The sequence below is a fragment of the Moschus berezovskii genome, chromosome 21, assembly GCF_049115385.1.
Source record: "Moschus berezovskii isolate FMDL1 chromosome 21, NW_MosBer_1.0, whole genome shotgun sequence".
NCBI lineage: Eukaryota > Metazoa > Chordata > Mammalia > Artiodactyla > Moschidae > Moschus > Moschus berezovskii.
Window position 1 is genome coordinate 27,971,699 of NC_142480.1, and position 14,505 is coordinate 27,986,203.

The following is a 14,505-nucleotide window of genomic DNA, read 5'->3' on the forward strand; positions in this document are numbered from 1 at the left end:
ATCTTGACTGGGGTGTGGTTACATAGTTATATATGTTTATCAAAAATCACTGAACTCCATATATAAGATATGTGCATCCTACTATATCTGTAAGTTTAACTCAGTAAAACATTGAAAGAAAGGAAAAAGAACTTTTAAAAAAGATATTAGCTCAAGATGGCAGACTGACCACAAGTACTTATCATCTCCCCACAAATTAGTATCTGGGATGAGATAGGAGAAGACCATCTGAAACATTGATATTCTATTCATTTTGACCTAAGTGATAAGTATAAAGGTATTTTCTCTTTTGGATAATCCATCTATCTGGACCCTATGTACATGTATACGTGTTATATTCTGTACATGTGTTATATTCAATTTTTAAAAAATTGGCCAATGAACCAGGTACCCTCCACAATCCACTGCTATACAGAGCATCAAGAAACGAAGGAAATTTGTTGCTGACTGTAGCCCTCCACACTCCTCTGTCCATGGGATTTTTCAGGTAAGAATACTGGATTGGTTGCCATTTCCTTTTTGAGAGGATCTTCCCAACCCAGCGATCGAACCTGTCTCCTGTGTCTCCTGCATTGCAGGTAGGTTCTTCACCTGCTGAGCCATCAGGGGAAGCCCACAGAGCATCTAACCAGCTATTATATTTTCACAAAGCATGCTCCTCAGAACACCAACCTTTGGCCTGTAAATCTGTCTCTTCTCACTGACTTGAATCTCTAAGTGTCTGATTACTGTGGAAAGTGGAAGAATTTCCACCTTCTTGTGGTCATCCATAAAGCCTTAGGAGGAATTCTGAATCACTTCCTGTTGCGAATTCTAACCCTAACACAGGAAGGGGAAAACTAATAATGAGGATGAAAAAATGTTGCCTGCCACATCAGTAAACAAAGGATTTGCAGCCATCAAGCCATTGCATTGTAGCCTCCCTGACAGTTAGCCCTGAGGGAACCTAGGATAGAAACAGGATGCCTGTCATCTAGCAGTCTGTCAGCTTCTGCAGCCACCCCGATGGTGCACCCTTAGAGCAAGCTCAGAAGGAGAAAGCACAGGATACTGGCCCCAGATAGCTGAGGGCTCCAGATAACTGAGGAATGGTTTCTGTGAGCCCAAACTCTTGCATCTTCCTGTACATAAACAAGCACTAAATTCCTTAACTTGAGATATGTGGTTTTCTTTAGTAACAGTAATTTTTTTTAAACTTTTGTTATTTTATACTGGAGTATAGGACATCCAACCAGTCCATTCTAAAGGAGATCAATCTTGGGTGTTTATTGGAAGGACTGATGCTAAAGCTGAAACTCCAATACTTTGGCCACCTCATGGGAAGAGTTGACTCACTGGAAAAGACTCTGATGCTGGGAGGGATTGGGGGCAGGAGGAGAAGGGGAAGACAGAGAATGAGATGGCTGGATCGCATCACTGACTCGACATGAGTTTGAGTGAACTCCGGGAGTTGGTGATGGACAGGGAGGCCTGGCATGATGTGATTCATGGGGTCACAAAGAGTCGGACATGACTGAGCAACTGAACTGAACTGATAGCCAATTAACAATGTTGTAAGAGTTTCAGGTGGACACCAAAGGAACTAAGCCATATGTATACATGTATCCATTCTCCCCAAATTAACAGTAATCTTTTGATGTTCTGACTACCTGGAAAACTTTGCTGCAAAAATTCATATATCCTGGCTCCTCCCTTACCACTTCGAAGCAGTTCCTTAGAGTTATCTGAGAGATTGCATCCAAGGATTAAGTCCGAGGACTTAATAAAACATAATTTTCAACTTATATGTTGTACTTTTTTTTCAATCAACAATATTAAAATCAGAATCCTCCTTCTGTGTTTCCAAACTTTCATTGACTCTAATTATAAACTGAATAAAGGTTGTTTTAAAATTTCCTTAAAGGAAAAAAAAAAAGGCTGGTTTAATCCACAAAAATAAAGGTCAAGATCAGACGGAATGGACAGGAATGTTGTTAGGAGTATAACTGAAATAACCAACTATGGGATCTGAGTGTAAAAGAGAAAGAAATGTAGCCAAGAGACTTAAATGTGCTGGGAAAATAGAAAGATTCTGGGAACAAAGATCAAAAAGCAAATTTATCAGAACTTAAGCAGCAGAAAAATAAGTCAAGATGTTACAGGGGAAAAAGAAGAGTTTCAGAGTTCAAGAAATATCTACTTACTTTAACAACTGGAAATGAATATAGGAGTATCTATGATTAGAATTGTCAACCTATGGCATGGTGCCTGACCTAAAGTAAAATGTGAATAAATAAGGGGTAAATGTTGTGAGTCAGTGGAGAAAATGCGAAGTACTTATAACCTAGAATATAATTAACTATAAATGTACAGCAACTAAGAAAAAAATGAAATTTATTTCTATAAATAACATAGAGCCCATCTGATATTTTTAGATTATCCAATCAAATGTTCTCTTCCTTAAGGATAAATTAAAGTTGATTGGACAGATACTATATATATAAATATATAGCCGTATGTACTCAGAGTAAAATAAAATTTCATTTTCTTCTGAAGCAATTTTAAATCATAAACACAGTGGTTTAGATAATTTTTTCTACATTTGAGGAATTTCCACAATGCCCTTATAACTCAATATTGGCCACAATAAAATTAACCATAAATCTAAAGAAGGCAGATTACTTATAAAATAGACATCCTCATTGTACTGCAGACTTAATAGAGTCTGAAAAGAGAAACAGAACAATATAAAATAAGACATTAGATATTAGTACTAATAAGCAATGGGAAAGATTCAATCACATGACAGTGGAATTCGGTCTTGGCGCCACATAACTCATTATAAATTTAGTCTATCAACTGGATTCTTTTGCAAAACATCTCAAACACGACTGAATCCTTCAATCAGCAAATGACCCTTCAATCAGCAAATATTTACCACAGTGTACCCATAATAAAATTCTACTTAAAGCAATTTTATTACCTGCCTCAATAGTTTCTCAATGGCTGACATTACCATAAGACCTCTCCAAACAAGGGGGGCAGTCTCTTCAACCAGGAAGCCCATGGACATACTGCAGAAGGAAATAAAAAATACAACTAAGTTACATAAGGTAATCAATATTACTCTGAAAACTAACATAAAGTAAAATAAATATGCTCACCAAGCAATACCATAATTCAAAAGAGGCCGCATTAAGTTGCCTGAAATAGAAAAAAACATCTTTTAGAAGAGAAAGTCACTATACATAAACATAATCATCAAGCAGCGTCAAATTAAAAATATAACTAAGCTATTGGAAGAAAAGCTATGACAAACCTAGACAGTGTATTAAAAAGCAGAGATATCACTTTGCCGACAAAGGTCTGTATAGTCAAAGCTACGGTTTTTCCAGTAGTCATGAATGGATGTGACAGTGGACCATAAAGAACGCTGAGCACCAAAGAATTGATACGTTCAACTGTGGTGCTGGAGAAGATTCTTGAAGGTCCTTTGGACTGCAATATCAAACCAGTTAATCTTAAAGGAAATCAACCCTGAATATTCACTGGAAGGACTGATGCTGAAGATGAGGCTCCAATACTTTGGCCACTTGATGTGAAGAGCCGACTCATTAGAAAACACCCTGATGTTAGGAAAGACTGAGGGCAGGAGAAGAATGAGGTGACAGAATGAGACAGCTGGATGGCATCACTGACTCAATGGACGTGAGTCTGAGCAAACTCTGGGAGACAGTGAAGGACAGAGAAGCGTGGTACGCTGCAGTCCATGGAGTCCCGAAGAGTCAGACAGGATTTAGCAACTGAAAAACAACGAAGCTACTCATACTGCTACTCTTAAATTAATACACCTCAATCTGAAACAGTTTAAACATCATACCAAGTATACAACTAACACACCCAATAGAAGCAACATCTAAAAACAGGTGGGATATAGTTTCAGAAACACTTCATCTATGATTTTCAAGTGTTCTAAAAAACAGCCTCAATAAGTAATTTGTCCATCATTCTTACTTCAAATCTCAACATAATACAAGCCAAATGTGAAAAACCCAAAGCAACATAGTACTCAATAATAAAAGACTAAATGTTTCTCCTCTAGGATCAGGAGTAAGACAAGGATGCCCATTTTTGCCACTTCTACTCAACATAATACTGAAAGTTAAAGCCAGAGCAATGAGGCAAGACAAAGAAATAAATAGCAGCCAAATTGCAAAGAAGGAAGTAAAGTTTCCTCGTTTCACAGATATTATGATCTTATATATAAGATCCTAAAGATTCCAGAAAGAAAACTACTGGAGCTAATAAGTAAATCTAGTAGAAGATACAAAGTTAAAATTTAAAAATCAATTTATTTCTTATACACATGAACAATCTTAAAAGGAAATTATGAAAATCCCATTTATAACAGCATCAAAAAGAATACTTCGAAGTTAACTTAATCAAGGAGATAAAAGACTTAAAAAATTAAAACTAGAATAGAATATTACTGAAAGAATTTAAAGAAGACAAAAATAAAAACACATCCCATGTTCATCAGCTGGAAGACTTAACATTAAGATGGCAATACTACCCAAAGTCACCTACAGATTCAATGCAATCCTTATCAAAATGCTGTTAACATTTTTTGCAGAAAGCCTCATGATGAAAGTGAAAGAGGAGAGTGAAAAGGTTGGCTTGAAGCTCAACATTCACAAAACAAAGATCACTGCATCTGGTCCCATCACTTCATGGGAAATAGATGGAAAAACAGTGGAAACAGTGTCAGACTTTATTTATTTTTGGGGGGCTCCAAAATCACTGCAGATGCTGATTGCAGCCATGAAATTAAAAGACGCTTACTCCTTGGAAGGAAAGTTATGACCAACCTTGATAGTATATTTAAAAGCAGACACATTACTTTGCCAACCAAGGTCCGTCTAGTCAAGGCTATGGTTTTTCCCGTGGTCATGTATGGATGTGAGAGCTGGACTGTGAAGAAAGCTGAGCACCAAAGAATTGATGCTTTTGAACTGTGGTGCTGGAGAAGATTCTTGAGAGTCCCTTGGACTGCAAGGAGATCCAACCAGTCCATTCTAAAGGAGATCAATCCTGGGTGTTCACTGAAAGGACTGATGCTAAAGCTGAAACTCCAATACTTTGGCCACCTCATGAGACGAGTTGACTCACTGGAAAAGACTCTGATGCTGGGAAAGGTTGGGAGTGGGAGGAGAAGGGGACGACAGAGAATGAGATGGCTGGATGGCATCACCGACTCTGTGGACATGAGTTTGAGTGAACTCCGGGAGTTGGTGATGGATAGGGAGGCCTAGCGTGCTGTGATTGATGGGGTCGCGGAGAGTCGGACACGACTGAGTGACTGAACTGAACTGAATATTCATATGGAATCTCAAGGGATCCCCAATATGAAAATCAATCTTGAAAAAGAAGAATACAGCTTGAGGACTCATACATCCTTATTTAAAAACTTACTGCACAGCTACAGCAATCAAAACCCAGTGGGGTGCTGGCATAAAGGCAGACATATAAACCAACGGAATAGAAATAGAGACCCCAGAAATATACTCTCACTTATACAGTCAAATGATTTTTTCACAAAGAGGCTAAAATCATTCAATGGGGGAAAAGCTGGAAAAATTGGATATCCAAATGCAAAAGAATGAAGTTGGACATTTACGCAACATAAAAAAATTAACTCAAATGGATCAAAGCCCTAAATGGAAGAGCTATTAATCATAAAGCTCTTAGAACACACAGGGCAAGAGTTTCATGCCACTGGATTTGGTGAGGCCTTCTTGGATACAACACCAAACAAGGGCGACAAAAGAAACAACAGACAAACTGGAGTTCCTGAAAGTTTGTAAATGTTGTGCATCAGGAGACAATATCAACAGTGTGAAAAGGCAATCCACAAAATGGGAAAAAATATTTGTAAATAATTTATTTTATAGAGGTTAATTCCCAGAATATAGAGAAAATCCTTAAAACTCAATAAAACAACAAAATTAAAAAATGGGCAAAGGAAGTAAATAGACATTTCTTTCAAGGAAGATATACAAATGGCCAATAAGCACATGAAAAAATGGTCAACATCATTGATTGTTATTAAAATGTGAATCAAAATTACAATGAGAGATCATTCACAGTATTAGGATAGCTGCCATCAAAATATAAAAAATAAAAACCTACAGGAAATAACAACAATTGGCAAGAATATAGACAAATGGGAACCCTTGTGCACTATTCAAGGGAATGTAAAATGGAAATGCTACAGAAAATAATATGAGTTCCTCAAAAAATTAAAATAGAATTACCATACAATCCAGCAATTCTACTTATTAGTATATACCCAAAAAGGATTGAAAGCAGGGCTTCTGTGTCCTGAAGAGATTTTTGTACACTCGTGTTCATAACAACAGTATTCACAATAGTTGAAATGTGGAAACAAACCAAGTGCCCATTAATGAATGAATGGATAAGCTAAATGTGGTATAGATATACAATGGAATATTATTCAGCCTCAAAAAAGGAAGAAAATTATGACATATACTACAACAAGGATGAACCATGAGAACATTATGCTGAGTAAAGTAAGTTAGCCACACACACACACAAAAAAAATACTGTATGATTCCTCTTAAATGAGATACTGAAAGTAGATGAAATGACAGAAAGTAGAATGATGGTTGACAAAGGCATGGGGAAGTGGCAATAAAGAGCTACTGTTTAATGGGCAGAGTGTTTCAGTTTTACAAGATGAAAAGAACTATGGAGATAGTTGGTGGTGATGGTTGAACAATATTATAAATGTATTTAATACCACTGAACTGTGGTGCTGGAGAAGACTCTTGAGAGTGCCTTCAAATGCAAGGAGATCCAACCAATCCATCCTAAAGGAAATCAGTTCTGAATATTCATTGGAAGGATGGAGGCTGAAGCTAAAGCTCCAATACTTTGGCCACCTGATGCTAAGAGCAGACTGACTGGAAAAGACCCTGATGCTGGCAAAGACTGAAGGCAGGAGGAGAAGGGGATGACAGAGGATGAGATGGCTGGATGCCATCTCAATGGACATGAGTTTGAGTAAGCTCCGGGACATGACGACGGGCAGGGAAGCCTGGCGTGCTGCAGTCCATAGGGTCACAAAGAGTCAGACATGACTGACTGAACAACGTACACTTAAAAATGGTTAACAGGGTAAATTTTAAGTTATACGGTTTTTACCACAATAAAAGAAAGATAAAAATAAAACTTGACTCTCTAATCTGAGACAAGAAACTGTATTAATCTCAAGAGAAAAACCAATGTACTACTTATGCTCACAACAAAACAAAGAAAATACACTTCATGTGGCAAAAGACTATTATAAAATATAGTTTCTTTTATCAAACTATCTGTGCAGTCATGCCTCCAGTCATTCTTGCAACCATATCCTACTTCTTCACCATAACAAAGTATGTAAGAAGCTAACTTACCTTATATAACTTAGCCAAGTATCGGGCTAAAAGTTTAGGACATAAAAATCTAGCAGAATTACATATTCAGATTTTATCATATATTCTTCAGCTCTTTCTCCTCTTTAAAGAGGGTGAAATTTAAAATAATGTATAAAACATATAGTCACAGTTTATATAAGAAATCCATTACTGAACTCTACTCTATTCACTGGCTCCCTACACAAAGAAAAGGTCTTCCCTGATAGCTCAGCTGGTAAAGAATCCGCCTGCAATATGGAAGACCTGGGTTCGATCCCTGGGTTGAGAAGATTAGCTGGAGAAGGGAAAGGCTATCCACTCCAGTATTCTGGCCTGGAGAATTCCATGAACTGTATAGTGCATGGGGTCTCAAGGAGTCGGCACGACGGAGTGACCTTCACTTCACAAAAAGAAAAAGCTATGACCCTTCATTAAAAGACTGCTGAATAAGAATGTTTTTTATTGTTCCAAACTAAAATGTTTAAGAATGCATATATTTCTTTATGGTTTCCCTCTATAACTTCTGACTAAACTAACAAGCTCAATCCTCCCCATAGCTAATTTGGTAACAGGACTCTTTTCCACATAACTTCATCAATTCTTTCCAAAGCATCCAAGTTAAATTTTCAGAGTAACAACTTTCCTTCATTCTGCTTTGAACTTCGTTCTACTTTCTATTTTCTTCAATAACATAGGCATAATGATTAAACAGTTCAAGTAATACAATAAAAATTACTAAATGTCAATAATCCCCAACCCTCTCCTATTTATAACTCTCCAGAGCCAAGAACTCTTAACTGACTTTTTTATTGTTGCTGTTTCTTCTTTTCTAACTTATTTTATTTATCTTTAATTGGAGGATAATTGCTTTACAACATTGTGTTGGTTTCTGCTGTATATCAGCATGAATCAGCCATAGGTATACATATGGCCCCTCCCTCTTGAACCTCCCTTCCACCTCCCAACCCACCCACCCACTCTAGGCTGTCACAGAGCACCGGGTATGAACACTCTGCATCATACAGTGAATACCCACTGGCAGCGGCTGCGCTTTACTGGAGGAGCCGTGAAGAGATACCCCACGTCCAAGGTAAGAGAAATCCAAGTAAGATGGTAGGTGCTGCAAGAGGGCAGCAGAGGGCAGACACAATGAAACCATAATCACAGAAAACTAGCCAATCTGATCACATGGACCACAGCCTTGTCTAACTCAAAAAAACCAAGCCATGCCGTGTGGCGCCATCTAAGACAGACAGGTCATGGTGGAGAGGTCTGACAAAATATGGTCCACTGGAGAAGGGAATGGCAAGCCACTTCAGTATTCTTGCCTTGAGAACCCCATGAACAGTATGAAAAGGCAAAATGATAGGATACAGAAAGAGGAACTCCGGAGGGTGGTTAATTGCCCAATATGCTACTGGAGATCAGTGGAGAAATAACTTCAGAAAGAATGAAGGGATTGGCGCCAAAGCAAAATCAATACCCAGTTGTGGATGGGACTGGTGATAGAAGCAAGGTCCGATGCTGTAAAGAGCAATATTGCATAGGAACCTGGAATGTTAGGTCCATGAATCAAGGCAAATTGGAAGTGGTCAAACAGGAGATGGCAAGAGTGAATGTCGACATGCTAGGAGGCAAGAGTGAATGTCGACATGCTAGGAATCAGCAAACTAAAATGGACTGGAATGGGTGAATTTAACTACGATGACCATTGTATCTATTACTGTGGGCAGGAATCCCTTAGAAGAAATAGAGTAGCCATCATGGTCAATGAAAAAGTCCGAGATGCAGTACTTGGATGCAATCTCAAAAACGACAAAATGATCTCTGTTCGTTTCCACGGCAAGCCATTCAATATCACGGTAATCCAAGCCTATGCCCCAACCAGTAACGCTGAAGAAGCGTTGAACGGTTCTATGAATACCTACAAGACCTTGTAGAACTAACACCCAAAAAAGATGTCCTTTTCATTATAGGGGACTGGAATGCAAAAGTAGGAAGTCAAGAAACACCTGGAGTAACAGGCAAATTCGGCCTTGGAGTACAGAATGAAGCAGGCCAAATGCTAATAGAGTTTTGCCAACATAAAGCACTGTCATAGCAAACACCCTCTTCCAACAACACAAAAAGACTCTACACATGGACATCACCAGATGGTCAACAAAGAAATCAGACTGATTATATTTTTTGCAGCCAAAGATGGAGAAGCTCTATACAGTCAGCAAAAACAAACCTGGAGCTGACTGTGGCCCAGATCATGAAAACCTTATTGCCAAATTCAGACTAAAATTGAAGAAAGTAGGGAAAACCACTAGACCACTCAGGTATGACCTAAATCAAATACCTAACAATTAGGAAGTGAGAAATAGATTTAAGGGACTAGATCTGATAGCAGAGTGCCTGAGGAACTATGGATGGAGGTTCGTGACATTGTACAGGAGACAAGGATCAAGACCATCCTCATAGAAAAGAAATGCAAAAAAGCAAAATGGCTGTCTGAGGAGGCCTTACAAATAGCTGTGAAAAGAAGAGAAGCGAAAAGCTAACGAGAAAAGGAAAGATATAAGCATCTGAATGCAGAGCTCCAAAGAATAGCAAGGAGAGATAAGAAAGTCTTCCTCAGTGATCAAGGCAAGGAAATAGAGGAAAACAATAGAATGGGAAAGACTAGAGATCTCTTCAAGAATATTAGAGATACCAAAGGAACATTTCATGCAAAGATGGGCTCAATAAAGGACAGAAATGGTATGGACCTAACAGAAACAGAAGATATTAAGAAGAGGTGGCAAGAATACACAGAAGAACTGTACAAAAAAGATCTACACAACCAAGATAATCACAATGGTGTGATCACTCACCTAGAGCCAGACAACCTGGAATGTGAAGTCAAGTGGGCCTTAGAAAGTATCACTACGAACAAAGCTAGTGAAGGTGATGGAATTCCAGTTGAGCTATTTCAAATCCTGAATGATGATGCTGTGAAAGTGTTGCACTCAATATGCCAACAAATTTGGAAAACTCAGCAGTGGCCACAGGACTGGAAAAGGTCAGTCTTCATTCCAATCCCAAAGAAAGGCAATGCCAAAGAAAGCTCAAACTACCACACAATTGCCTTCATCTCACACGCTAGTAAAGTCATGCTTAAAACTCTCCAAGTCGGGCTTCAGCAATACATGAACCATGAACTTCCAGATTTTCAAGCTGGTTTTAGAAAAGGCAGAGGAACCAGAGATCAAATTGCCAACATCCGCTGGATCATGGAGAAAGCAAGAGAGGTCCAGAAAAACATCTATTTCTGCTTTATTGACTATGCCAAAACCTTTGACTGTGTCGATCACAATAAACTGTGGAACATTCTGAAAGAGATGGAAATACCAGACCACCTGACCTGCCTCTTGAGAAACCTATATGCAGGTCAGGAAGCAACAGTTAGAACGGGACATGGAACAACAGACTGGTTCCAAATAGGAAAATGAGTACGTCAAGGCTGCATATTGTCACCTTGCTTATTTAACTTATATGCAGAGTACATCATGAGGAACACTGGGCTGAAAGAAGCACAGGCTGGAATCAAGATTGCTGGGAGAAATATCAATAACCTCAGATATGCAGATGACACCACACTTATGGCAGGAAGTGAAGAGGAACTCAAAAGTCTCTTGATGAAAGTGAAAGAGGAGAGTGAAAAAGTTCGCTTAAATAGCTCAAAATGCAGAAAACCAAGATCATGGCATCTGGTCCCATTACTTCATGACAAATAGATAGGGACACAGGGGAAACAGTGTCAGACTTTATTTTTTTGGGCTCCAAAATCACTGCGGATGCTGATTGCAGCCATGAAATTAAAAGACGCTTATTCCTTGGAAGGAAAATTATGACCAACCTAGATAGCATATTAAAAAGCAGAGACATTACTTTGCCAACAAAGGTCCGTCTAGTCAAGGCTATGGTTTTTCCCGTGGTCATGTATGGATGTGAGAGTTGGACTGTGAAGAAAGCTGATCGCTGAAGAATTGATGCTTTTGACCTGTGGTGTTGGAGAAGACTCTTGAGAGTCCCTTGGACAGTAAGGAGATCCAACCAGTCCATCCGAAAGGAAATCAGTCCTGATTATTTTTTGGAAGGACTGATGCTGAAGCTGAAACTGCAATACTTTGGCCACCTCATGCAAAGAATTGACTCATTGGAAAAGACCCTGATTCTGGGAGGGATTGGGGGCAGGAAGAGAAGGGGACGATGGAGAATGAGATGGTTGGATAGCATCACCGACTCGATGGACATGAGTGTGGGCAAACTCCAGGAGTTGGTGATGAACAGTGAGGCTTGGCATGCTGTGATTCATGGGTTCACAAAGAGTCAGAAACGACTGAGCGACTGAACTGAACTGAATTTATGTTTCAATGCTACTTTCGCAATTCACCCCACCCACCTAAACAGACAATTCTCCAGAGACATACAGATGGCTAATTAACTGACTTTTTAAACATCTTATGATGAATTAATACTACACTTACAGAAAGTCTCAAATATAGCCAAAGTCATCATATGCCCTTCACCTAGCTTTCCCTAATGTTAATATTTTATATAACCGTAGTACAATTAGTCACAACCAGAAAATTAATGTTGATACTATACAATTAGCTAATCTACCAAACCAAAAGTATGACAGTTTTTAGTTATGACATACTATTTAGCTCTTTTCCACAAACACTGATACACTTTTCAAGCACCCATCTTCCCAATGCAATTATATCACACAATTTTTATTATATAATCACATAAATGTTAGTAACCGACGAACAATATAGCACACAATATTATTTTTCCTTTGTCTCTCTGAACTGATAAGATCTTTGTGCAGAATGTGTATATGTGTTTCCTTCATTTTCTACGTATTTATTAGCTATTTGTTTCTAAACTATTTTCTAGTTGCACAAGTAGCAAATTCATTAATCAAATGCACTAGGTATTTGAGTTCATCATCTCGAACAAGGTTCTGTAGAAATCCTTTATAGTGTCTTTTTAATAAGAGAAGTTCTTACTTTCTATGTAATCAAACTAATCAATTTTTTTCATTTATATTCTATGCTTTTTAGGTTTTCTTTAAGCAAGCCTTTAGTAATACAGTCATTGAGACAGTCTCATATTATCTTCTAAACCTCCACGGCTTTGAATTTCACATCTAAGTCATTAGTGAAAGTGAAGTCGCTCAGTTGTGTCCGACTCTTTGCGACCCTGTCGACTGTATCCCATCAGGCTCCTCCATCCATGGAATTTTCCAGGCAAGAGTACTGGAGTGGGTTGCCATTTCCTTCTCCAGGGGATCTTCCCAACCCAGGGTCAAACCCGGGTCTCCCACACTACAGGCAGACGCTTTAAAATCTGAGCCATCTAAGTCATTAAACTATCTAAAATTAATTCGTGTGTGTAGTGTGAGGATTCACTTTTTTATTTTCGTGCGGATAATAAATTGCCCCATCGTCAATACTCTGCAATGCCAGCCTTGTCATAAATCAGGTTTCCAAATACACATAAGTCTGTTTCTGGACTATCTATTCAGTCCTAGTTGTTTATCTGTCTATCCTTGAGCCTGACTCTCCTCATATAATAGGGCATATGGTGCAGCTTTATAATAAGTCCTCTTATCTGGCACAGCAAGTCACCTGTTATTCTCTCTTATCTGTTCACAGACCCTTTGCTCCTCTTTATAATACGTAAATTCAACTTGGTCATCACTTTTGACAAATGGAGTTTTGACTGAATTTGCAAGACTATTAGGAAGATTGAGATTTTTATAAAATTTAGTCTTCCTATCCATGAACATCATTTGTTTTCCATTTACTGACATTTTAAAAAAAATATTTAATTGGGGGCTAATTACTTTACAATATTGTGGTAGTTTCTGCCATATATTGACATGGATCACCCATGGGTGTACATGTGTCTCCCCGTCCCAAGCCCCACCTCCCACCTCCCTCCTCATCCCATCCCTCTGGGTTGTCCCAATGCATTGGCTGTGAGTGCCCTCTTCCATGCATTGAACTTGGACTGGTCTTCTATTTCACATATGGTAATATAAATGTTTCAACGCTATTCTCTCAAATCATCCCACCCTTGCCTTCTCCCACAGAGTCCAAAAGTCTGTTCTTTACATCTGTGTCTCTTGCTGTCCTGCATATAGGGTCATTGTTGCCATCTTTCTATTTCAATAAAACTTAAAAAAATATTCCACATGAAATTTGTACATTTGCTAGATTTGTTCCCAGGTACCCTGTATTTCTCAAGCTATTTGTATCTTTTTTGAAACTGAACTTTCTAATTCTTTATTGGTACTAATAGAAGTTTAATTTTCTCATATATTAATCTTATATCTAACCACCCTACTAAATTTCTGGGTCCATTTTAATAATTTTTCCGTAGATTTAAATTTATTTCGACTTAAATAATTATATTTTCTGCAAATAATGACAGTTTGCTTCTTTTATTTAATTGCTTATTCATCTGTGTTAGTATGTGTTGGAACTTATTTTGCAGGTTAGTAGTGCCTGCTGCTGCTGCTAAGTCACTTCAGTAGTATCCGACTCTGTGTGACCCCATAGACGGAAGCCCACCAGGCTCCCCCATCTCTGGGATTCTCCAGGCAAGAACACTGGAGTGGGTTGCCATTTCCTTCTCCAATGTGTGAAAGTGAAAAGTAAAAGTGAAGTCGCTCAGTCGTGTCTGACCCTTAGCGACCCCAGGGACTGCAGCCTACCAGGCTCCTCCATCCATGGGATTTTCTAGGCAATAGTACTGGAGTGGCTTGCCATTGCCTTCTCCGTAGGAATGCCTATATAATGTTAAATAAAGCTGCGATACCAGCCTTTTTCTCTTACTCATAATTTTAAATGGAATGCTTTTAATAGTTCACCAGTGAGTATGATTTTTGCTATATATTTTTTAGAGATACACTGTATCAGGTTAAAGAAATTTCTGATAATTTTACTCCTTGTTCAAGAAGAGTTTTGATCATAAATGGTTGCTGGGTTTTGCAGAATGCTTTTACAGCATA

At 38.4% G+C, this 14,505-nt stretch overlaps 1 protein-coding gene across 2 annotated transcripts in view; it reads right to left on the reverse strand.

Moving 5' to 3' along the window:
* NUBPL (NUBP iron-sulfur cluster assembly factor, mitochondrial) overlaps positions 1 to 14,505 on the reverse strand; it is a 258,493-nt gene that overhangs the window by 158,005 nt on the left and 85,983 nt on the right. For both annotated transcript variants that reach the window (XR_016035623.1, XM_055418221.2), the window contains exons 5-6: positions 3,144 to 3,183; positions 2,963 to 3,053 (exon numbers count right to left, since the gene is read on the reverse strand). Coding sequence is in view for 1 of the 2 variants with exons in the window: in XM_055418221.2 (XP_055274196.1) it covers positions 2,963 to 3,053; positions 3,144 to 3,183 (131 nt within the window). In the remaining variant the exon portion in view is untranslated. The remainder of the gene's footprint in view (positions 1 to 2,962; positions 3,054 to 3,143; positions 3,184 to 14,505) is intronic.